This window comes from Aphanomyces invadans (assembly GCF_000520115.1).
Source record: "Aphanomyces invadans strain NJM9701 unplaced genomic scaffold supercont1.12, whole genome shotgun sequence".
Classification (NCBI taxonomy): domain Eukaryota; phylum Oomycota; class Saprolegniomycetes; order Saprolegniales; family Verrucalvaceae; genus Aphanomyces; species Aphanomyces invadans.
In genome coordinates, this window is record NW_008580157.1 from 589,716 (window position 1) to 612,203 (window position 22,488).

Sequence of the window (22,488 nt, forward strand, 5' to 3'; positions counted from 1 at the left end):
AGGGCGCTAGAGCCATGATGAATCCTGTCTTGTTGAACGGACTTGCAAATCTACGCATTCCGAATTCAACTCTCCAATGCTTCCCAACAAGGCTTCGGATGCTGTCACTCCGGACCCACGTTTGCGATCGATTGCATGGTATGGTAATGTGTTTGCCTCCAGTCGAACTTTTCCCATCGACTGGACAAGTTCATGCGAACAGCAAATGGTCAACGTCGTCCACTCGTCAAGGGGACGTGCCTAAGCCTGCCGCGCCTCGTGCGTCGACGTCAATTCCAACGGGCTCGCACCATGCGCCGGTCACGAACCGAGCTATTCAACACGGACAAGACATCGAACCTCTCGCAATGGCATCCCTCGTCGCCTACGGTCGCACTCCCTCCACGATGGAGCGCGTTGTGATGTCCCCGCACACCACTTGAAAGTTCAACCACCGCGAGAATCGCCTACTGCCGACGAATCGCTCAACAAAAGCCGTCGCACCGAACATTGGTATTTCACGCATATGGCACTTCACGAGCAGCAATATCCGTGCGACGACGATGACATGCCCACCAGTTGGATGATGACACGCCACGGGGAGCACTACTGCAAGTGCAAGGATCTTTACGGGATATAGTCGGATCTGTACCATACGTTCGCCGTTGTTGGAGCTACCAGCGGCGTGGGAAGTCGCCGAAGTCGTGCCGTCAAGTTGTCCACACCGCTATAATACAGAGTCGCAATGGGAGCTTGCACTTGTCGACTGAGACCTATCTGCCGAGCTAGAGGGATGGAGAGAGCTTCGCAAACGGCCAGCTCTACTCTGACGAAAAGCACCTCAACATGACGCGATGGGATTACCAAGTAGTTTCAGCCCATAGGGCGAAGCATTCCCTGGCAATGTGCATGTGGGCGTCAATCATACCGTCTTCGCTTCGATGACAGCATGATCTGCCCCCCCTACATACACGAATTCACCGCACCTGTCGAACAGAACTCCAAAGCCCGACGACTGGGTCACCCAGGAAGACGAGGCAAGCCACAAAGTCATGGGCAAAAAGGTGCTCGTCGCAGCGAGTGTCATTCTCACGGGAATGGATGCATCTTGGGAAAGATGCTTTACACTGCGGGTGACTTCATAGCACTCTGAGGGATCGAACCCGGGACCTTTCGGACACTCGGACTCAAACCCATGAGCTATTCAAGCTTCATATTGGAGGACGAAGTACTGTAACTCAAACGTGCAGAGTGTATTACTCGAAATGCTTCGACGCGGCGACCTGGTATCCATGTGATCTTTTCTTAGACGAGAGTCCATCGGATGCACGATAGACTCATGGAAGGTGCGGTCGGCCACGAGAGTTTGTGCTGTGTGTGCCAGACTTCGGGTCGATGTGGAGGATGTATGTCCACTTGACCCACCAATCAGACGCCGTTACGTCCGTGTCATGAACCAATCAAAGAATTGCATTTTCTTGGTGACACTGGTAACGAGCCTTTTGATCAAGATGGCAGACGACCAGGAGCTCCCAGCGACGACATGCACAAAGCTCCAACTACCCGAAGCGTTCATGACGTTCGTGCATGCGCATGGCATCGATCCAAAGGTCTACGATGTCGATCCAAGCGCAATACCGAGATACTTTCGGTAATCCACGTGACTTGTGTCGCTTCGCGTGATCCACATGCGTGGTGCGATAGAACCCTTGATAACGCGAACATCACCGAAGAACAACTCCGTGCACACTTTCCCGCGCTAGAGATCGTGCCTTGGCTGCCAAACTTCTACGCCATCCCGTCCTCCACGCCTTTGGTGACGAATGAACTCTACGCGCGAGGCCATATTTTTGGGATGGAGGCAAGCTCAGGTTATGCTGTCAGTGTCTTGGACGTTCAACCTGGTACATAACCCTGAGCGACTCCAGTTGTGGTATTCAAGTAGTGCTGTAGGAGACCATGTTTTAGATTTGTGCTGCGCTCCTGGCGCCAAGCTAACCATGTTGGCCGATGTCCTTCAGAAACGCGGCAGTGTCACAGGGGTAAGATGCAGGCAAGATCTAGCTTTCTTACTCAGACATACACGCCACAGGTTGATTTCTCCAAGAGTCGTATTTCTGCATGCAAAGCTCTCGTGCACAAATACAATCTCATCCACGTGCCATCGCCGTCCAAGTTGGAGAGCCAAACGCCCACTCCTGTGACTGCGTGGAGATGTCGACTTTTCCACGCAGATGGCCGCACCTTCCAAGTGCTTCCGTTGTCCAACGACGCATCGAGTGCTATGGAAACGATACTGGACACGGCGGAGATTACCGCTCGGTCGGCGAAATCCCATGCCCGCAAGCGCGTCAACAAGAGGTGCATTTACGTCGCACGCTTTCTTTCTTCATTCTTCAGTACGATCATTGTAGTGCTCGAGCAAGGTTGGCCAAACTCGCCAAGGATATGCCGTCCGAATCTGACCGCTGTGCGACGGAAATCGGAGACCTCGACGGCACTGGAACCAATACCCTATACGACAAGGTGCTCGTGGATGCTGAGTGCACCCACGACGGGTCGCTACGTCACTTGGTCAAAATGACAACTGAAGTCGACTGGAACAAATACCTGGACAAGTACCTGAGCCCAGCTCATGTCCAAGCCATCTTGGACCTCCAGCACGACCTCATTCGCAATGGCTTTCGCCTGCTTAAGGAAGGTGGTCGCATGGTCTACAGCACATGCAGCTTGTCTCGCAAGCAAAACGAAGACATAGTCGAGGCATTCCTCCGCGACGAACCCACGGCCAAACTCGAAGCGTTCGACACGTTGAACGTCCCCCATCAGGTTTGCCGCCCACGTCGACGTCGGACGTAACTTTGGTATGTAGCCGGGTTTTCTGGACCGCACGATTCGCTTTACACCGCTCGAGAATATGGGTGGCCTTTTTGTGTCCCTCTTCTCGAAGTCCAAGCCCACAAAACGCCAAAAGACCGACTCATGGACTCCCGCAGCCACTTGATGACATGCTATTTGTACAATGCAGCTGCCGTGTCATCTACTATTCGCTCCGCTGGACTCGACTGCGTTCGTTCACCCTGTCGGCACGGTCATGTGCGCTCACTTGTCGAGTCATCGATCCACGCGAATTCGTCGCTAACTTGAGACCACATGAGTGCCATGCGCTCGTTCCCGAGCACTTTGGCCAGCTCCAGCTTGTCGAGATTCTGCTTTGCATCGTCCGACCGGTGCTGTTTCGTGCCTCGACTGCGCTTCGTTTTGCCTGGTCGGTTGGGATGCAGCGTCGAGACATGGGCAGCGGTAGCGTCCGTGAGCGCAACAATTTGGTTGTGGTGCCGAATGACATTGTATGGCACTTGCTGGATGAGTACAATGTCCGATTGGACGGACGGAGCAGTCGCGACGGGCAGAAATGTATGGTCATGGCGTGGGGCGTCTCCCTTTTGCAGTCGGGACCAAGGTAGGGACAGTTGCTTGGACGGTTGGTGCTGTCGCCGTCGAAACGAAGAAGTGATACGCTGCTTCGTAGATGGACGGACTGCAGTCGGTTGACTTTGGGGTGCGGTGACATCGACGGACGATGGCTTGCTCGTGATAGGTAGCTCCAATACGGCGGACTGAGGTAGGGGCTGTGACTGCAGTACAGGAGCAGCTGTGGATGGCCTTGGCGAGACCACACTTAGACTGTTTGTGGAGCCATCGCAGTCCAACGCACTACTCGAAACCACGTGGTTGTTGGGGCGCCGAGTAAGGATGTTGGTGAGGATGGAAATGTCCGCCGACGGCTTTGACGCTGCCACCACTTTCCCTGATGAACATGGTGGTAGATACTCGTCCTCCTTGTGTTGATGTGATTTTGAGGCGGGGTACACTTTGGGGGGACTCGAATTTCGGTGTTTCTTTGGGCTTGTGGGCAACAAGGGGTCGGGAACCGACGGGTCAGGCGGCGCCTGCCACATCGCTTGCCACGGTAGCTTGGCTTCGACATATTTCTTGGGCAAGATGACAGGAACCGTCGACATTTCTCGCTTTCCTGGTCGCCGATATTCGGCGAGACCGCCAGATTCGACGAGGATCTCTCGAAGTTTCAGCATGTCGTCTTGGAAGTCGTCAGGTGGGTGATCTGGAGGCAGGTCGAACACAAGTGGCTTACCTTGAGATATGGGTTTGCTTTCGGCGAGGGCCATGTACAGATTGTGTTCCAAGGCGTCTGTGGCCGCTTGCTCTTTCGGCGCGTTGTCGTGCTGGTGCTGCTGCAGCGCCAGGTCTGCTGCCAATTTCTACATTTCATCGTAACTTCTCGCGCACAAGGTGAGCAGCGTGGAGACCTCGAGGTAGGTGGCCGCGTACGAGTATTCCTCCGCAGCGAACACGCCATCTTTAGAAGGGCGGTTGTCCGTGACTCCAAACTTGGCCGACCTGGCCTTCGCGCTGGACGATTTGAACTCGGAATCGTCGTCGTACACCGTGTCGAAGCTGTCTGTGAGTTGGTCAGCTTCGCTGAATCGAATTGCGTAGGCTTCGTCAAGGCGCCTCAGCCCTTCAAACGTCGGCTGCGTCTTTGCCATGTGCTCAAAGTACTCGTGCAACAGCTCGACTTCCCGCTGTAGTGTGGCACCACCTCCGTGCTTTATCGCCTTTTGTCGCTTCGCTAAACGACACACCACTCAGCATGCATTCCACGATGTTTTCGGCCAGTACCTTCAGCATCCTGTTGAGCTTTGTCCAACGCGATGTTTGCCTGCAATTGCTGCCGACGAGCCTTGTGGCGTGCGTCAATCTCTTGCCGCTGCGCAGCCGTCTTCATTCGAAACGTTTCGTCGAGCAGCTGCATTTGACTCATGCGCGTATGCATCCGATGCGAATAGATCTGTCCGCACCACCAACTTTCAGCGTCGAGTTGGAACGAAACTGAGTGCTGGGTACCTTGGCTCGCAACGACGCCTTGCTGTGTGGTGTTTGGATTGCGAGCTTTTCACCAGGAAAGAAGCACGGCAGGTTGTTGCGTGGATGCGTGGGTACATCGTCGATGGCGCTCACGCCGTTTTCACGCGCTGGGTCGCATGGCGATGGCACCGCGTCAGATAACGTCGTGTGGTTGTACTCCATCGCAAACTACACCCCACTGTGGTCACGGAAACACGTTAAGCACCGTCAACGAAGGTCATACCTGCATTTCGTGGATGCTAAAGAGAATCGCATAGTAGTAGCCCGGAGACGCTGGTTCGCAAATGATCTGGGTCTTGGCTGCAGTGGTCGAATCGGACAACACCTGGTACTGTTGCAACTTGTACGACGCGAGGCTGGGCACGTCTTGTTTCACCAGGTAGAATGCCCCGCTGACGGTGGCGTTGCCAGATCGACCCGAGTCCCTCCCGGCGGTCGTCGCTGTCTTTGTCGGCTCGGTCGTCAGCGTCACAATCAGCGGAGTCGTTGAAGGATGCTGCAGACCAAACACGCGAACGCGCTTGGCCGCGACAGACCCGTAGAACGTGCTTTCAAACTCGACGGCCGTGGCTTCCTGAAGAACGCACGTCATCTGCATGCCAAGCAAAGGTTAAGAACATGCCATCGTGTCACGTGAGGTCAATGAACAGTACTTGATAGGATGGATGGCGACCGGACGGCTTTGGTTTGTTGGGGTCGGTGGGCGACGGGGGCATCGCGGAGGCCGGCAGCACAAAGTATTCCAGGGTCTCGAACTGAATGGACGTGATATCAATCTCAGCCGCCTTGTACACAAGCGCGCCTGCGACAGCATTGCGCACAATCCACGTCGGAGTTGATTCGGTGATGTCTTTGCTCGAATCGACGGCTTTGACATGCATGTCCATTGGGCTATCCATCACGTGAAGCGTCAGATGGCAGGTGGCTACGACGAGCAGAGTTGTACGTGTCATCCAACGAGACGAAGAGCGTGACGAGCGGCAACTTTGTCGGAAACAACTAGACCACCAGACGATGAGCGCATCATGGGTGAATGGCGATGGATGTAGAGGTGCCTACCCCCACTTGGTACAGCGTCGCCGTATGGGCCATGCAATTGGTTTCGGTCATGTCCTCCGTGTAAGTCTTTCCACACTCGACGAAGACCGTGATTCGACTCGACCCAGACGTGTCCATGATGTCGGACGAGTACTTGGGCTTGGGGAGCTCGTCGAACTCTCGCACCGTTTTCATTCTACCTCAAACCTCATGAGCAGTGCCACGTCGGGTGTTGGGGCGCTTCAAGACCAACCTGATGCGCAACGATTGCAAAAACAGATAGAGCGCATCCATTCCACCTGCCTACAATTGAATCGAAACCATAACCTACACGCGCTCGAACGAGTTCCCGATGTACTGTGCATGCTGTGGCAAGGTCCAAGACCGATATGCTAAACAAGTTCAAGTCCATTGTGCGTTCGGCCGATGCGACGGACGAGGGGGTCGCGTCGTCCACCGAGTCGTCGAATTCCTTGTCACTGGACGACACGTCCATCGTAGTTTCGCTGGACAGTTGACGTTGGTGAATCCCATCGGGATCAGAGAATTCGAGAGCGATGCGTACTTGAGAGTGCCCATAAAGGTATCGTCTCGCCAGTCTTTCTACAGGGACGTTGGCCGCTCCGATGTCCCCTGACTGTTTTCAGAGACATTTCACACCTCGATACGACGCAGCGCTTCGGCAAATGGAATGTCGGGTAGGAGCGACCGGTACACTTTACAATTAAAGCGGATGTAGTCGTCCTTTGTGATGTCGAGCTATGGCAAATCGTTGTCATCATTCGTGTTAGCCCGAAACAGTCGACGAAAGCACGAGTACACTGCTGTTTTTCTTGAACGTAATCGGATTGAAATGGGCCAGCGGCCACCAAGTCGACCGTATGTACGTTTGGATGTTCGGATCAAGATATCCGGCCACGTTGGACGCAATCGCATTCGAACCCAAGTTGGGTTGTTTGGTCTAGAACCGCTGTTAGACATGCCAATGGTGTCGGCTACTTGGCGACAGCACCACCAAATGCACGGGCAATGGTTCTTTCTGGGCAAACTTGGTTGCCAAGAGGAAGTATCCCCGCGGGTTCCGAATGCTCTTGACGCCGCGCTTGGACCGCCGCCGAATCAAGTCCTGGTGGATTTGCTTCAGCGCCGCGTAGTCATACCCCTTGAACTCGTCGGCGCCGTGCATGAGCCGAATGTAACTGCCGCCTCTTGCCCAGCCAATCACGTGCGAGTGTCGACGCTGGCGAGTCACCCATCCCATACAAACTTTCAATGAATGCGAAAAAAGCGCATCGGGGCGGGATGCTGGGACAAGTGGTAGAGGCAGGTACGAGACCAGCAGCGACCATACGAGTTGCCTCGCATACTTTCGTTGGTCCCGTTGCTGTCAATGCCGCAGCCACCGTCGTCGCGATCGCGACGCCTCGTTGCCAAGCTAGGTAGGCTACGTTGCATGGCACGACGTCTTCATCGCGTGCTATATCCAGGATGGATCCTTCTCGCGGTGAATCAGCTTCACGGGACTGCCGATGCCCTGTCGTCCCACATCACGTGCGCGACAGTCAGCGCATGCATTTCCGTTGATGGCACGAACTGCACAAAGAATTGCCCGCCGTGCATCACGCAAGCTCCAAGTGGAATCTTGGCCTGTGTGTCGAGGGTTGCCGCAGAGTGCCCTGTCACGGCGTCCACGGCGTGTGGTATGTCGCGGTGACTTCACCAGAGAATGTCACGTGGTTTGCGGTTCTAGATGGTGTCGGAATATTTGCGCCCAACAACACTATAGACACGTCGATGCTTGAACCAACCAATTCATTGCCCACACTGCCTCCCCCGATCGTCAACAATGTTTCGTCCGTTTTGACCCCCGTGCCAGAATCCTCGGCGCCGTCGACGTCGTCCATCACGCCGTACCTCGCAATCAGCGCTGGTGTATCGTTTTTAGTGTTGTGCATCATGTTGGTTGTCCGACACAAGAGGGCGACGTCGCGGCAGTCCATCGCAAGTCCTCTCGGTCGCACGCCGAATGCCTCGGACAAGTTTATGCCCCATGCACCTTTGTCACTGGTTACGGTGCCGACGGCAGCATCACAGAAAGGTCCGAGCCGCGCCTTTTTCGGCGACAAAACGTCCGCCGAAGGTGACCCCGACGTGCTGGGGTCGTCGGCATCGTCGGTCACGTCGTTCCAGACGGCGTCGTCGGCGGGATTTTCCCACAGCATTTTCCAGCAGCAGCCCAAGCACCTGCTCAGTACTTCGTCGTCGCTGTCGAGCGTTTCCAGTGTATTTCATGTCGCCCCTTCGCCGCGTACCCACCCCCACGCCAAGCGCGTGACGTCGACTGTGGTGGAGCATGAGGTCATGATGGACCCTTGGGACGACGACCCGATGCAACACAAGCAGCGCCTGCGGGACGAATCTGTTGTCATGATGGTCGAAGGCGACGAGGAAGACGACGTGTTCGACCATGACGAGAACGCCATGCGCACGACCACTGTGATGGACAACGGACGGCTATTCTCCGAGTGCTCGTCCCGATTTTCCATCCTATCGGACTCGAACGACACCAAAATATAACTCGAAGTAGAACCAAAGCAACGTTATTTACAACACTGGACTCTTGTGCCGTTCGAGCAGGTCGCGCATAAGTTGTATTAAGTCGAGTTGATTCGCCTGTGCCGCGGTCGAGAGGGTGCTGACCACGCTCTCCACAGCCGTCACGTCGCCGAGCCCACTGGCCACCGAATTTCCATTCATGTCCTACGACGAGTGTTCAGGAAAGAGTTGTTGTGGTAGCAACAACGGAAGGACCCACCCATTGAATCAACGCAGCCATCGCCGTCCATTTCGTTTCCGAGTGGACGTGTTCGTGACCCAACACTTGAACGAGTGCTTTGGGAATGTTCGTGCCTTGTACAGGTGGCATAGCTTGCCCGAAGTGGGCTACGAGACCGGAGCACTTGACGGCTTCGGCCAAAAGCATGCCAGACAAACCCACATCGTCTTCTGGCGACAGAACCGAGTCCTGGGCGGTCAGGGCCACCTTCAGAGCGGTATTCAGCGTCGTAAGCACCACGTCTACATTTGCATGAATGCGGCAGTGTCGGTCGGTGTCGGGGACGTCAAATGGCGGCAGGATTGCACAGACAAACAAATCCAATGCTGAGAGTCGCATGCGTGGAGCTAGGGCGACATTCGACGCAAGGACACATCGAAAGACGGACGATGCCAAGGCGATACCGCGGTGACAATTTGTAAAGTCTTCGCACGCTTCCGGATCGGACAAAAACGGAGTTAGCAGCGGCACAAGGCGGTCCAGGACTTCCATGGATTCCGTTGCCGTGAGGTGTACACGCCAGTCGTAGATAAACGTGCAGACAAACCAGACAACACAGGCCACGACCGCTTCGAAGACCGTGATGGGCGCTAGCGGGAGGATCTGGCAGTGCTGTTGGATGATGTTGCACACAACTGCGACCAATTTTGCCTTGACGAATTGCGGTTTGCATTCCGGATGTGCGTGCACGACCGCCCCGACCAGCCCGAGCACGTTCAAGTACAAGTGATGCCCTACTTGGACTCCTGTAGACCTATTGAGGCGGTAGATCGTGTCGATTTTTCCAACGAGACGAGTCAGCAGCGATCCGATGTCGTCGCCAGTGTCCGCCGCTCGAAACGACGCGAGTTGGGACAGCGCGTCTGGGTGGTGCTCCAACAGTTGCAAGAGAAGCGCGGTGGACTGGACGCATGCGACGAGCTCGACGTCGTCCTCAAGGGTGCTTGCGTACAGCAGAACTGTGAGGAAGGCAGAGACCGCGTCCAAATCGTCGATGAGGTGAGCGGTAAGTGCAATCGCATCGTCCGTCGAAGATGCGATGAGTGTTCCAACCGCGACGACCGCGGAAGCCTGAGTTCGTAGGCGCTTTTACCAAGGACGGGGTGATTCAAACGACATACCTGAATGCGAAAGTCGATGGAGTCGGTCGTGAGCGCCAGCAACGTGGCAACGCCCCCCAAATGGATAACATCCGCTGCGATACCCGCAGACGATTCGATGAAACGAGTCAGGAGCAAAAGGCTTTGCCAAGTTGACTCGAGGTCGACTGTTTCCAAGTGGTGTAGGAACAGCGACACTCCATCCAGCCCGCGAAACGTCGCGGCGGCCGCCGTGGGGTCCTCGGCCATCCATGCTTGCACCTGAGTAAACGCACGGTAGGATTCGTCAGGGTTGGACGATCGAGTTGCCGCCAAAACAGGATTCCATGTAGCCGCTACGGACGTCTCAACTGGGATTGCGTGGCATCGTGGCTTATGCTTGGCCCATGCAGACTTTTGGCAGGCCGTGCTGCAGAAGAGCACGCGTTTGCACTGACTGCAGCGTTGGGCAGACGGCACACCCTTGCTGCAGCCCACGCACCACTTGTTTCGTTGAATTGCGGGAACGTCGGAGGCTGCTATTGCATCTAGATTCGTGCCGCGTGGAGTCGCATCATCCAGCTGTCGTTTGATCCTTTCAGCCGCCACGTGCTCCCATGCCTCAGGCTTAGCATTCTTCAACGAAGGAGTCTGTAACGGGTGGCCAGACTCTGGTGGTCCGGTGGACGGGTTTCGAGACGTGACGTGTTGGCGGTTGTGGATAACTCTAGCGTTTGGGCACGCAGCAATGTCTGTCGCAAACATTGCCCATGCCCTCTTCGTCGAGCATGAGTTGCACACTGGGCGAGGGTTATCCCATTGACTTTCTCGAAACTCTTCTTTCTTGTTCTGGAAGACATGGCAATCGTCGCATGCGATGACATCGTCCATGTTGCGGATTCCACCTGATTGTTGCAAAACGAAGTGGCGCTGTGTATGCTACACATAACATTTCAAGGTAAATAAGAAGCTGAGTTAGCTCACAGGGTTGAACTGGACGGTCCGGAAGGTCCTGGGTTCGAACCCCGATAAGTGCAATGAAGTCACCTGCAGTGTATCGCATCTTTCCCAAGATGCATCCATCTCTAGAGGATGACACCCACTGCGACGAGCATCTTTTTCTCTAGAAGTGTTGTGGAGTGCTGCCCTTGATTCTCTGTGTCCGTTGCTCTCGTTTTATTGTGGTTGTTGTGGATGACACGACGAAAAATTAGCATTGCCACGTCCAGAAGCATACACAAGATTTGTAGAGGACTTGGTCCTCTCGCTCCACTGCGACGGCAATTGTATAGTTTGATGTGTGTCTTGCGCGCGGGCGGGCTTCGTCTCAACCTGTCGACGCCAGACTCGCCTTGCTTTCATGAACGAGCTGCAGGAAGGAGAAGCTCGGGGGCGGCGCACCATCGTTGCTGGTTGAAGCGAGCTTCCACTTCGCACAATGGCACACGTCAACCTCCTGTCTCCCATGGTTCATGCCCAATCTGGTCGAGGACTAGCTGTATTTTGATCTCCAATACCCTTTGCGATACCACAAGCTCTTGCCGTCGGCCGTGGTGTCGACGACAGGCACCCAATCGGACGACATGGTCGCTCCTGTGTCCAGATCCTCCATTGCCCGGACAAGTTGCTGCTTTTCCTCGAGCATTTGCTGGGTGTTGGTGGAAGAGTAAATGGAAGTTGGAGGCTTGGACTCTGGTTGGTCTCGATCACATTGGGGTCTTGGATGGTGCTTGGGTGGCGCCGCGGCATGTGCCGTGTGGTCAAAGAGTTGTTGGAACTGGGCGTGCAAAATGCCGAGTTGGTTTTGCAGGTGCATCGACCCCACGACTTCAGGGTTGACGGAAGGTGGCACGTGGTTGTACACGGGACCTGCAGAGTGGACGGGCCGCTGCGTCAAGTAGACTCGGATCGTGTGCAATTGCTCCTGCAAGACCACATCATGTTGCGTTCGAGTGCGTGCTTCCGGTGGCAAAGTACCATCAGGTGCTTGTTGTTGTCCTCGAGCCGCGAGATCTCCTTGTTGAGAAAGTCCTTCTCGGACATGCTGGTCTTGATCTGTCGCTCCATTTCGCGCTTTTCATCGTACCACGTCGATTCACGCTGGCTCGACCGTTGCTTCTCCAACACCCATGCGTCCTCGTACTCGGCCTTGATTTTGTCCACCATGTCGTTGCATCGTCGCTTCCACTCATCGCTGGCGCTACATGCAACTTCCTGCTCACAGGTGTTTGACGTCGGCGACACGAACCGTTGGGTGGCAGCGGCCGCGAGTTGGGGAATCTGCCCGGCCAGTTGGGACTTCATGAGTTCCATTTCCTGAGCCCACTGCTTGTCTAGCTGGGTTTTGGCCGTCGCTTCGTCTTGCAACTGCGTCTTGAGCTCCTTCACCTGCGCTTCGAGCACCTTGGCCGCCGTGCGCAGCTCGTTGATGATGTGGTGGTTCTCGCCCTCGATATTCCTTGCCTTCAGCCGCCCAACTTCTTCCTTCCTACAGCCAATGTCCATTCGTTAGACGTATGTACTTGGCTAGCGCGCGGACAAATCCAAGATGTCCGCGTCACGCTGCTCGACGCGACTCATTTCCTTCAGTCTCCACTTTTCTGCTGTCGCAAACTTTTCATCTGCGCGGGACATGTCGTACTCGTAGCTACAATCCCACGTTACGACGTGGTTGGGAGGACCGAAGGACGACGCACCGAGCATTCATGCTTTCGAGTTCGCGGATGCGGAACAAATGCTTGTCTGTTTCGGTCCGATTCTACAACGGGTTGGCGACGACGGAGCGTGGTGTGCTAGCGGTACCTCGGACCGCATCGTTTGCAATTGGGCTTCGAGCGCCATGACCTTTTTCTCGACGGCGCTCTTTTCGTTGCCAAGCAACTCGTATCGTTGTTTCTCCATAAAGTCTTTGCGCGTGAACTCCTCGATTTGGCCTACACAACTCGACGTGTGAAGCAGACAAGGACGGGGAGTCTCGGCTCGCCACGCACTTTTGCATTGCATCAACTGCGACGTCTCGAGCGACATGGCTTGTTTTAGGTTGCGCAAGTCGTACTCGACGGCCGTCTTGGCGTCCCGCACCCGCGCCAGGTCGATGTTCAAGCTCTCAATTTCCTTTTTCAATGCTTGCACCTCGATTGTCTGAGCACTTCCTCGCTCCTTGTCCCGTCGCAACTGAACTCGCCCACAATGCCGTCAGTTGTCACCTTGTCGAAGAAGTACCTCCTCCATGTCGAGTTGCATCTTGGACTGGGCATGAACGTGCTGCTCGTGTTGTCGCTTGACCAATTTTTCTGCATCGTCGCGCTCTTGGATAGCATCGTGCAGCTTGTCATGTCTACACAGCGCACATTGCGAGCTCGTCGCGAGGCATGCGACGATTGCCATACACTATCTTCAAGTCCCGCTCGGCCACTCGTTTTTCGTCGATGGCTTGTCGTTCCTTCTCTTCGGCGGCCTTGGTGCGACCCACCTGGCACAAGGCAGTGTCAGGAGCCAGCTCACGACGGTACCAGGAAGCTACCGCTTCGTCGAGAAGCTCTTTGGTGCGGTGTAGGTCGTCGACAACTCTCTGGCACCGCAACTCAAGGTCGTGTTTCTCACGAGCATGTTGCAGCATTGCTCGTTCGTGGTCGTCCATGCGTCGCTCCAAGGCAGACACTTGGTCGCGAGCAGCCTCCAAGTCGGCCTCGACCGCTCGGCGCTTCTTCGATTCAATCTCCAAGTGGCTGGTCGTAACTTTCTCCTTGGCTTCCAACGACGCTTTCTGTCCAAGGAATCGTCAGCGTCGGGTATTTTGTGTGACGACCGTACCAAGTCGGCAATCATTGCCGTTTGGTCGTGCAATTGAGTCTGCGCAACTCGCAGCTCATCGTCTTGTTCAGCGCACTTCTTCTTGAGCCGATCTAGGTCGCCCGTCGAGTGCTGAAGCGTGATGTTGGTGGCTTGACGCATCAAGAGCTGCTCCTTCAAATCTTCCACCTGCCATCCATCGCCAACTCTTGGGAGGATCGATCACTCGCCGCAAGGTCGCACCTCAATCGAATGCTCCTTGGCCTTCATCGCGTACTCGTCGTCTTTCTTCTTCAAGTTGCGGTCATGGTCCGCTTGGTGCTGGACAAGCTTCGCATGGAGCTGAGCAAGGTCGTGGTCTCTTGCTGCAAGTTCGTGGCACTTGGCATCGAACTCAATACACTTTGCATTGAGTTCTTGCGTTTTGGCAGCTAGCTGCGCCTCAATCGCTGTCGTTGCAGCTTTCGTGGGGGCCATGTCTCCGTCCTTTGTCGCTTCCAATGCCGCTACTTTTGCCTTGAGCTCGGTGACTTTCATTTTCAAGTAGTTGGACTCTTTCGCTTCGAGTTCGGCCTGTTCCTTGGCGCGCTGGAGCGTGCCAATTTCGTTGGTTAACGCAGCTTTGGCTTGGCGCTCCGTCTTTTCCAGCGCCTCGCGATCTTTCTGAAGCTGGAGCACCTCTGCCGTCAACGCGGCCACTTGCTTTTCCAGCTTCTCGATCTTCTCCGACTGCGCTGCATTCAAGGTCGACGACGAGCCGACGACTGTAGCGGGAGCGATCGTGGTGGCAGTCCGTGGATGAAAGGGGGGCGTGGCGGGGACGGGGGCGATGGTCGGAGCGGGTGGAGTTGATGTGGCCATCGCCCCCTTTACAGTGACGGATGCCTTTGGAGCATCGTCGTACTTCTTGATCGTGTTGACGAGGCTGGGTTTAGCTAAGGTTGCGCTCGGCTACGTGTGCGATCTGTAAAAGTCGTCGAATGACGAAGAGAGAGAGAGAGTTCGCACCATATGCAAGTCGTCGTCGTCGTCCAGGAGCCACGACTGGGAGTCCTTGCCGAATCCCGCGGGCTTCGACGACGACGTTGTAGCTGTGGTTGTCGCTGGCTTGGTTGATGGCAGCGGCTTGAATGGTCTCGGCTCGTCAAGGTCGTCCATGTCAAACTCCTCGACGACAGCACTGTTCGACGCCTTTGCCGAGCTCTTGGGCGCACTGTTGAACGCGGCCGCGGTCGACTTCTTCGCGTCAAGAGCGGCCTTGTCCTCGGCGCGCTTTGTGTTGATCATGTCGCTGTAATACTTGTCCATCGGATGCTCCCACACACTCTCTTCCGTGTTCACATTGAAGTAGTAGATCGTGCCGTCGTCAGTCTCGCCTAGTGCATGGTTTCATGTCACCACAGCAAACGGTCGCGGCAGGGTCAAAGCTCTGCTGGCAACTCAACTTACCTTGTTCCCAGTCTTCCGGCACCGGCGCCGTCAGCGCCTCCTCGACAATCCAGAGGTACTGGGGTTCCTTGTCCGGGTCCAACCCGAGCGTGCGCGCGTGTTCTCGGACTGCCTCCTTGTACTCTGGACTTCCTTTGTCCATCGGCCGACACTTCAAACTCCGGACGACGGTGACAGTTACTCGTCAGAACAAGTATTTTAAGGATGGTCCTCCCCAAAGTCGACGACACCCGCGGGGCGGCGGCGGCAGTCAAGCGTGGGCGAGTATTGACCAAGCTGCAGGATGCCGCTGGTGTGATTGAAGCGAATGTCGCGGCGTTGCGGGGGCTGGATCTGTCGAAACTGCCATACATGGACGAGATGGTGCCATACAGAGCTCGCCGGCACCCTGAATCCCTGAGCACCCTCGCACGATGTACAGCCTATACTATCCGCAAAAAGACCCTGGAGCTTGAAGCTCAAGCGTCACTCGCGCACGACCACACATTTCCAGGCTCACCGAGTGCGTCGCCCCGACGGTATTCGCGGAAGCGCCCTTCCCACCTCCACTCTCTCGTTCGTCCATCCCCGCCATCCGCTTTGAGCACACCGGAGCCGCTATCTGTTCCATGTGCGTCCAACACAGCGGAAGCCAAGAGGACATCCTTCCAAGTCACCTATCGAGCCACCCCTCGGCCACCCCAATCGCAAACGCCGAGTCCTCTCAAACCTGTCATGTCCCCCGCCCATGAAACACGTTGTGCCCAACAGAACCGGTCATGCCAGATGAGTAAACCCAATCGGAAACGAAGCCACAGCATGCCAACCATCGCCCGACGCCGTCATGGACGTTCCTCCGATGGTCCCTTTGCAGTGGCGTGCTGCCATCCGACGCACATCGTGACGCAGTTCCACGGCCATCTCAGCGATTACAACATCGAAGGGCTGATGGCGGACACAGGATTTTCTCGTGCAGAGTTGTACACGATGTGGTGTCGATTCAAAGCTCTGTGCTCGCTGTCCAAGTCGCCCAAGGGAGTCGGTACGTCTGGATGGCCTCGATGTGGCGGCACTCAACGACCCCCGCAGACCTAGACACGTTTCGTCGGGGGGTGCCGCTCCTCTCGATCGAAGACACGCTGTTTGTCGATCGCGTGTTTTCGATCCTGGACGACGACAAGTCGGGCATCATTGAGTGGCCGGAATTCATTCGCGCAATGTCCGCGCTTGAGAAAGGCGATGTGCGCGACCGCATTCGGTTCCTCTTTCAGGTGCGTCGACACACGGATGGGCCGGCGGCGCGTGACGAACTGGACTATTAGGTGTACGATCTAAACTGCGACGGAACCATCGGCCGCGACGAACTCATGACGTTTTTCATTTCGAGCCTCATGGTCAACACCCCCAACGACGACCTCCACGAAGTCACCAAGCAGTTCGTGGAAGAAATCTTGTTGAAGCTCCACCCCACTGGCAGCGGCGTGGTGTCGAGCATAGACGTGATCAACTACATCGACCACGCCCCGCAGGATGACATTTTCACCCTGTTTGGCCGCACCATGCTCACGGAAACCGATCGTCGACGCGCGCAGGAACAGCACATGACTGGTGCTGCGTTAGACGACGATGGAGACGACGACCTTGTTTAGCTCGACGCCTCGTCACTGAACTGTCTAGTGGCCGCCATCGTGTGCATGGTGACGGAAAAGCTATGCGCTTCAAGTTGGCTTTATCATTGCTGTGCGATACGCCAAGCAATAGAGTACTTCAAACCCCCACGTTAGCAATGTTGTTTGCGCACCGAGACGACCTCAATTAGACAGCGTCGTTTTCGAGTCACAGCAACGTCTACCTGGGTTCTTTGGGATGATGGCAGCCACAACTTTGCCAACGCTGATGGTCGTGGGGATGTGCACGTTGTTCAAGTTGGATGGCAACCTCGAAACCCCAAAACCCCGAAACCCCGTTGCGAAGATATGCAACCATGTTGGCACGATTTGATTGGCTGCATCAGAGGATTCCACCAATCAGGTCTTTCGTGCGGTTCCAGAGCTGCTTGAAGATCGCCATGGCGACTCGCTACGGCAGCATTGCGATGCCGGCGGTGCCGGAGCGCCAGAGTCTGGGATGGAAGGGCTTCTTTCTCGCGCTTGTTGTGTCCATGCTTATCTTTGCCTCGGATATAGTGTATCCTGTTGTTGTGTCTCCACACACTGTAGCCACAGCAACCGAGGCGTCCGCCGAACAGACGTTCGATGTGATCGTTGTGGGGAGTGGACCTGCAGGTCTAGTGGCGGCAGAACTGCTGTCTCGCGACCCCAAAGTCAACGTGTTGATCCTGGAAGCTGGCGGTCCAAGCCTCGAGGTATGGTGAGCGCCGTAGTCCCAAATACGTCAGAGACCTCATTGGTTGCCTGCCGGCCTCCAGTGTACTGGGGGGAAGTTGGCTCCCCCATACGCCAACGGCACGAATCTGACATATTTTGACATTCCAGGTTGATTGGCTTTCCTCAGTTAAATCCTGACGTCGAGAGTAGGGGAGTACGCAAACGTGGCATTCATGCTGCCTCCCTCCATCTCGAATTCCTGGCACATGGAATGGCTCGAGTCTCCAAAAAACCACTTGGCCAAGCTCGTGGGTGGTTCGTCCTCTATCAACGCAGCGCTTTACTTTCGCCCCCCTACGTCGTACCTCGAAGAGATTCAGTGGCCGTATTCAGCAGCCGACGTCGCGACAGGGTAGGGTCATCTCGCCACGATATGTGTTTTCACAATTTCACGGGCGATTGCGACGGCAGGTTTGCCGAGATCGAAAAAGGGTTTGGTTGGACCGATTGCCCGTCGACAGATGGCCTGTGGTACGCCCAGGACGTGTATTCGCTCATGGCAGCTGCGCTCAAGCACGCCAACTACTCGGAGCACAAGATCAACCAAAACCCCGACTTGAAGCATCTCGTGTATGGCCACCCGCCGTTCACGATCAAGCACGGGTACGTGATTTCGCATGGCACGGGGCGTATATCGTGACTTGGTCATCCACCGTAGCTTGCGCGATTCGCCTGCCAAGACTTTCCTCGGCTCGATGGCGAAACGCGCCAACGTCGTGCTCGAAACGTGGGCGATCGTCGCACAAGTGCTTCACAATGACGGGAAGGCGTCAGGCGTGTCGTACAATAAAGGAAAAGCGGTACTGCTGTCTGCCCTTTACTCATGTCTGACAGCGTTCTAGCTGGTGACAGCCAAGCTGCGGTCACATGGCGGTGCGATCCTGTTAGCAGCTGGGGCTTTGAATACCCCCAAGCTCCTCCTTCAGTCGGGCATTGGTCCCAAACGGCAAGACGCTCTGGTCCTCTCCTCCAGCTCTACCTTTCTCTCACACGACAAACACATCTCATCGATATATGCGGTAGGTCCGTTCGTTGGCGCTGCCAATGTCCGAGTCGTGGATTGCAAACGAAGCGGTGGGTGCGCAGTTGTTTGACACGCACCAAGTCGCCGTCACGTTCCGCGCGCCGAAAGCAGCGGCGCTTGAGACGGACGATGGCGACCACCCATTCGGATTTGACTACTTGCACCCAACGCAAGACGCGATTGCCCAATTTTTGGACGGACGTGCTGGCCCCCTGGCCAGTTCCAACCCGGTCTTTGTCTCGTACGAGTCTGTCGTCCACCCCGCGACTGCCCGCGAGTACCATTTTCAAATCACGGTGTTTCCCCACACCTTGCCCCGCGGCGACAACTCGACCGCCGACCCGATGGACTTTACGCTGTGCTTCAACCTAAACAACCCCACGTCCCGCGCGGCGCTCGGGTTCTTTCCAAAGACAACGTCGCGTCGGCACCGCCTGGTGTACGGCATGCTGCCCAACTCGACGCTGTACTGGGACAACGACGAGGATCTGGACATGATGGTCGCATTTATCAACGAGACAATGTCTCGGCTGGCCCAAGTGAACACGACCCCCATCTTTCCCCCACCCACCCCCGTACGACTTGGACATTCCTCTGTGGCAAAAGGCATCGTCAAAGTCGATTGTATGGAACAGGTTACGATGGGGTCGTCGTGGAGCGCATCCCCCCACGAGTGGGTCCGCCACCACACACTCATTACAGACCACTTTGGCGGCACTTGCGCGGTCGGCGCCGACAACACGTCGTGTGTGGACTCGAGCCTCCTCGTTCGAGGCACATCGAACGTGTTTGTAGGCGACGGCAGTCTCGTCACCGGGGGATCGGTCAACCCGTACGGGTTTGTCATGTACAGCGGGTACCAAGCCAGCGTTGGCATCAAGAAGCACCTGACAATGTCGAAAGCGAACGGAATTGGGAACCACCACGACGGCAGAGGTTCGTCGTAGCGTTTGAAATTAATTCTACTCGAGAACGCGACGTCATGAGCACATGGGAACTTGACTGAAAAGACATGTCGGGAAGTACCTGGAGCGATCGAAACAATGTGTCTGAAAACTTGAATCGACTACGAACGGGCTGCTTCCCGCGAACTCTGGCATGGGAAATCTGCGACCGATCGGCGGCGTGCGAGTGGTGCGACGATGCGTCGCAAGAGGCATTGCCCCCCATTGGCTACGTCGACATTCCGGTGAGAGTGGCGTCGATATATGCTGGTGTCGAGGGCGTCCCGTACATGTGTGGGTTTGATGGGACTCGCGATGGATTTGGGTAGGACGAGGATGGGGGCGGCAGGGGCGGTGGGCTTTGCCTACGACGTGGAGTGGCCATGACTGTGTTGAGGACGACAGGTTGAATGTACAGGTTGCGTTTGGCTAGACTTGATGGGAGAGATGGGAAGCCTCGGCAATACGACGGCCTCGGGGGGTGGCCTAGCCGAGTGCAGGAGGTTTACATGAATCGCGAACAGCGGGGTGTACGTGTCTGGCGATGCGGGGGCACGATCGTCGGGCGGCGGCGGATGGGGCGGCGTCTTGACCTTCAATCGAGTCAAGCGAGTTTTGTTCGTAGAGGATGGAAGTGGGGGTTGTACGTGGTAGTTGTGTAGTTTGAGGCGGGCGTTGCGACTCGGGTTCCTCTTGCCGCCGACCTTTTCTTTGCCGGGATACACGACCTTGACGCCGACTTCGAGGCGGTTCGTATCGATGTGGGGCAAGTGAAAGTCTGGCATCGTCACAGCTTCGTCGTCCGCGAGCTACGATCGAGGGTCAGCGAGGACTCTGTCGACGGGCCACGAGTACTTTGGGCAGCTCGACGATTTTGTCGTGCTGGTGCTTTCGGATGGACCCTTTGGATTTGTGCGACTTGACGGGTCCTATTCGCCCACCCACAATCGCGTCGACACACACTGCATCATCAACACGGCGAGGTTTGTACCGTCGTGGGGCGACGGATCGCAAATGTCAAAGGTCGTGGGAATGGCCAGGAACGCGTCATGGATCGTGGGGCAATGGTTTGGACAAGGTTGCTGAACATCGCCTTCGATTACGTTCACAGGGCGCTCCAGCAGTGCCCTCCGTTTTTTGGCCAGCAACTCTTCCTGCAACGCCGCGGCCTCGATCGAATCCAAGTACGACAGAATGTCCCGTCGTCGTGCGAGTTCTCGTGGACTCAGTAGGCGTGGTGTCCCGAGGGAAAAAATGTTGGACATGGTCGCTTGGTCAACCTTGTCTGGCGACGATGGCGGCGGCACTGCGTCAAGTGCGACATGCAGCTCGACGTCGTCCATCGAGAGCTTGTGCGTTTGAATCGTCGCCACGATCGAGTACTTTGTGCCTGTGGCGTGAGTATCCATCAATGTGGCCTATTCTGCTGGCGAAGAAGCGACTGACCTCGTTTGTCGCCTCCGGCAAAGTTACTGCGATGGGTCGTGCGGAAGGTTGACAATTGCTGTGTGGGATGACGGGGGTCTGCCCTTTCGGGGGAGTCGGCGGGGCGTCTCGCCTTGAGTTCCTTCGGGGCATGCACGTCGTTTGGCGTCGCGGAGGACTCCTCCGGCGGTAGAAACACGACAGGGGGACGGTACGGCGACTGTCCTGCTTTCTTCTTGGCGGTCTTTATTGCATTTGCCACGACCTTGGCGATGCTGTGGACGTCCAGTCGGACGTCGAGGTCGGTGTTGCTCGATTTCGTACTCTCCTTTGTGACGAAGTTCACCTGCGTACCAACGGGCCAAGTGAGCACCTGCAGCGCCGCACAACTCGAACGAACCTCGCGCTTTGTAAGGTACAGCGGCAGCCCATGCAGAAACGACGCGAGGTCGTCATGCCGAAGGGACACGGAGCCGTCGCAGCTAGTTTGTGCCATGTACGCTTGGGCAGAGTGACGCCTTCGTGTCACGAATGAATGCAGACGACCGAGCGCCCGAAGGAAGCCACTGGTATCGGTGGCAGAGTCTGCTTGAAGTGGAGGGGGAGCATCTGCACCCATCGCGTCGAAGGAGTCTGTTCGTTCGATTAGGACCATGCCGACGGCCGCGAAGAGCTGGGCGATGGCGTCATTGGAAACGCGCGTCAACTACAGATGCGAGTGAGACGAGTGAGCCTGGCGAAGTGGGCCAAGTACCACTCGAGCCTCCATGGATTTTGCCTCGGATATCAATGCAATGCTATCGCACAAGTTGTCCACAAGTGCAGCACACGCATCATCGGCGACGAACTGCTCGACGTAGGGTGGTGGACACAAGGGCTGCACGTCGTCAGGAACATGTACGTCATCGGCGGTCGACGACACCCCGTCGACGCCGTCCATGAAGGAAAATACAAACACGAGCGATTCATGGCATCTATATTTGGGTGAAACCATCCGAATGGACACGGCCGGCGTGCTGTCTTCAATTGAGCGAGGGCCATTCAAGCACGCACGTGCGAGTCTTCCTTCGAACCTCACACAACTCGACCACAACTTATCCTCTGCACACGCAGGACTCAACCGCCTAACCTGGGGTATGCAGACAATGCGGAGATGGCAAGTTTGAAACAGAAGCCTCAGTGCAATCCCTTTGCACTATAATTCACACAACGATTGTTGTCTGCGCTGCTTCACGTGTGTCGATGTAGCCGCCAAACTCCAGTAATGCCCAGGAGAGCCACGTGCATCACATGCATCGATGCTCGTATTACACCAGCATAGTAAGAGAGCTGCACCGTGCCACGTATCTTCGACAAGAAGTCTTCGGCCAGCGCCGACGACTAGCGCCTCGCGTGCGGGGACTGGTCGCCCCGCATGCCATCGTGCCACATCATCGTGCTACGCTGAGTTCCGTTGCTTGACCTGCTGAACCGCCGACAACGTGATTGGCTGTCTCTGTTCGCGAATTTAATTGGGATGCATACAAAGATTCAGTACATTTAACACCGGAGTGCTTCACATTATCCGGCTGTATCCGGATCATCACCACTGTCCACTCGGTGAAGC

At 56.0% G+C, this 22,488-nt stretch overlaps 8 protein-coding genes across 11 annotated transcripts; 4 read left to right on the plus strand and 4 right to left on the minus strand.

Annotated features, from left to right (window-relative positions):
* Positions 1 to 1,461: 1,461 nt before the first annotated feature.
* H310_06709 lies at positions 1,462 to 3,022 on the plus strand. 2 transcript variants are annotated; one of them, XM_008871868.1, is made up of 6 exons: positions 1,462 to 1,630; positions 1,684 to 1,883; positions 1,933 to 2,021; positions 2,072 to 2,340; positions 2,394 to 2,808; positions 2,852 to 3,022. In XM_008871868.1, the coding sequence occupies exons 1-6, from the start codon at positions 1,491 to 1,493 to the stop codon at positions 2,981 to 2,983; spliced, it is 1,245 nt and encodes a 414-aa protein (XP_008870090.1). In that variant the 5' UTR covers positions 1,462 to 1,490; the 3' UTR covers positions 2,984 to 3,022. The 2 variants fall into 2 exon arrangements, with proteins under 2 accessions (XP_008870090.1, XP_008870089.1); XM_008871867.1 differs by having other exon boundaries at positions 1,462 to 1,883.
* Positions 3,023 to 3,071: 49 nt separating this feature from the next.
* Positions 3,072 to 7,153, minus strand: H310_06710 (hypothetical protein; the record flags this gene model as incomplete). The annotated part of the gene is made up of 14 exons (XM_008871869.1): positions 3,072 to 4,262; positions 4,311 to 4,633; positions 4,684 to 4,852; positions 4,909 to 5,097; positions 5,153 to 5,521; positions 5,583 to 5,820; positions 5,876 to 5,928; positions 5,989 to 6,163; positions 6,221 to 6,270; positions 6,326 to 6,473; positions 6,533 to 6,570; positions 6,628 to 6,726; positions 6,788 to 6,928; positions 6,980 to 7,153. The coding sequence occupies 14 exons, from the start codon at positions 7,151 to 7,153 to the stop codon at positions 3,072 to 3,074; spliced, it is 3,357 nt and encodes a 1,118-aa protein (XP_008870091.1).
* Positions 7,154 to 7,255: 102 nt separating this feature from the next.
* On the plus strand, positions 7,256 to 8,728 carry H310_06711 (hypothetical protein). The gene is made up of 3 exons (XM_008871870.1): positions 7,256 to 7,406; positions 7,455 to 7,667; positions 7,718 to 8,728. Exons 1-3 carry the CDS (start codon positions 7,358 to 7,360, stop codon positions 8,542 to 8,544), a joined length of 1,089 nt encoding a protein of 362 aa, XP_008870092.1. The 5' UTR covers positions 7,256 to 7,357; the 3' UTR covers positions 8,545 to 8,728.
* H310_06712 (hypothetical protein) lies at positions 8,546 to 10,803 on the minus strand. The gene is made up of 3 exons (XM_008871871.1): positions 9,925 to 10,803; positions 8,783 to 9,874; positions 8,546 to 8,727 (listed from the first exon to the last, which is right to left on the minus strand). Exons 1-3 carry the CDS (start codon positions 10,771 to 10,773, stop codon positions 8,572 to 8,574), a joined length of 2,097 nt encoding a protein of 698 aa, XP_008870093.1. The 5' UTR covers positions 10,774 to 10,803; the 3' UTR covers positions 8,546 to 8,571.
* A 571-nt stretch (positions 10,804 to 11,374) lies between these two features.
* Positions 11,375 to 15,265, minus strand: H310_06713 (hypothetical protein; the record flags this gene model as incomplete). Its single annotated transcript, XM_008871872.1, has 14 exons — positions 11,375 to 11,806; positions 11,860 to 12,082; positions 12,131 to 12,370; positions 12,422 to 12,529; positions 12,579 to 12,640; positions 12,685 to 12,815; positions 12,873 to 13,056; positions 13,105 to 13,219; positions 13,272 to 13,354; positions 13,406 to 13,648; positions 13,696 to 13,863; positions 13,918 to 14,625; positions 14,683 to 15,050; positions 15,124 to 15,265. 14 exons carry the CDS (start codon positions 15,263 to 15,265, stop codon positions 11,375 to 11,377), a joined length of 3,207 nt encoding a protein of 1,068 aa, XP_008870094.1.
* A 57-nt stretch (positions 15,266 to 15,322) lies between these two features.
* Positions 15,323 to 16,901, plus strand: H310_06714 (hypothetical protein). Its single transcript, XM_008871873.1, has 3 exons — positions 15,323 to 16,144; positions 16,192 to 16,373; positions 16,425 to 16,901. The coding sequence occupies exons 1-3, from the start codon at positions 15,328 to 15,330 to the stop codon at positions 16,749 to 16,751; spliced, it is 1,326 nt and encodes a 441-aa protein (XP_008870095.1). The 5' UTR covers positions 15,323 to 15,327; the 3' UTR covers positions 16,752 to 16,901.
* Positions 16,902 to 17,152: 251 nt separating this feature from the next.
* On the plus strand, positions 17,153 to 19,551 carry H310_06715. 2 transcript variants are annotated; one of them, XM_008871875.1, is made up of 9 exons: positions 17,153 to 17,467; positions 17,531 to 17,597; positions 17,640 to 17,841; positions 17,901 to 17,960; positions 18,004 to 18,092; positions 18,148 to 18,289; positions 18,332 to 18,448; positions 18,513 to 19,088; positions 19,149 to 19,551. In XM_008871875.1, the coding sequence occupies exons 3-9, from the start codon at positions 17,701 to 17,703 to the stop codon at positions 19,458 to 19,460; spliced, it is 1,437 nt and encodes a 478-aa protein (XP_008870097.1). In that variant the 5' UTR covers positions 17,153 to 17,467; positions 17,531 to 17,597; positions 17,640 to 17,700; the 3' UTR covers positions 19,461 to 19,551. The 2 variants fall into 2 exon arrangements, with proteins under 2 accessions (XP_008870097.1, XP_008870096.1); XM_008871874.1 differs by having other exon boundaries at positions 17,901 to 18,092.
* H310_06716 lies at positions 19,125 to 21,822 on the minus strand (the record flags this gene model as incomplete). 2 transcript variants are annotated; one of them, XM_008871877.1, is made up of 11 exons in its annotated part: positions 19,125 to 19,475; positions 19,540 to 19,686; positions 19,748 to 19,822; positions 19,874 to 19,943; positions 19,992 to 20,050; positions 20,105 to 20,266; positions 20,313 to 20,386; positions 20,449 to 20,847; positions 20,904 to 21,228; positions 21,283 to 21,588; positions 21,637 to 21,822. In XM_008871877.1, the coding sequence occupies 11 exons, from the start codon at positions 21,820 to 21,822 to the stop codon at positions 19,470 to 19,472; spliced, it is 1,809 nt and encodes a 602-aa protein (XP_008870099.1). In that variant the 3' UTR covers positions 19,125 to 19,469. The 2 variants fall into 2 exon arrangements, with proteins under 2 accessions (XP_008870099.1, XP_008870098.1); XM_008871876.1 differs by having other exon boundaries at positions 19,992 to 20,266.
* Positions 21,823 to 22,488: the final 666 nt, after the last annotated feature.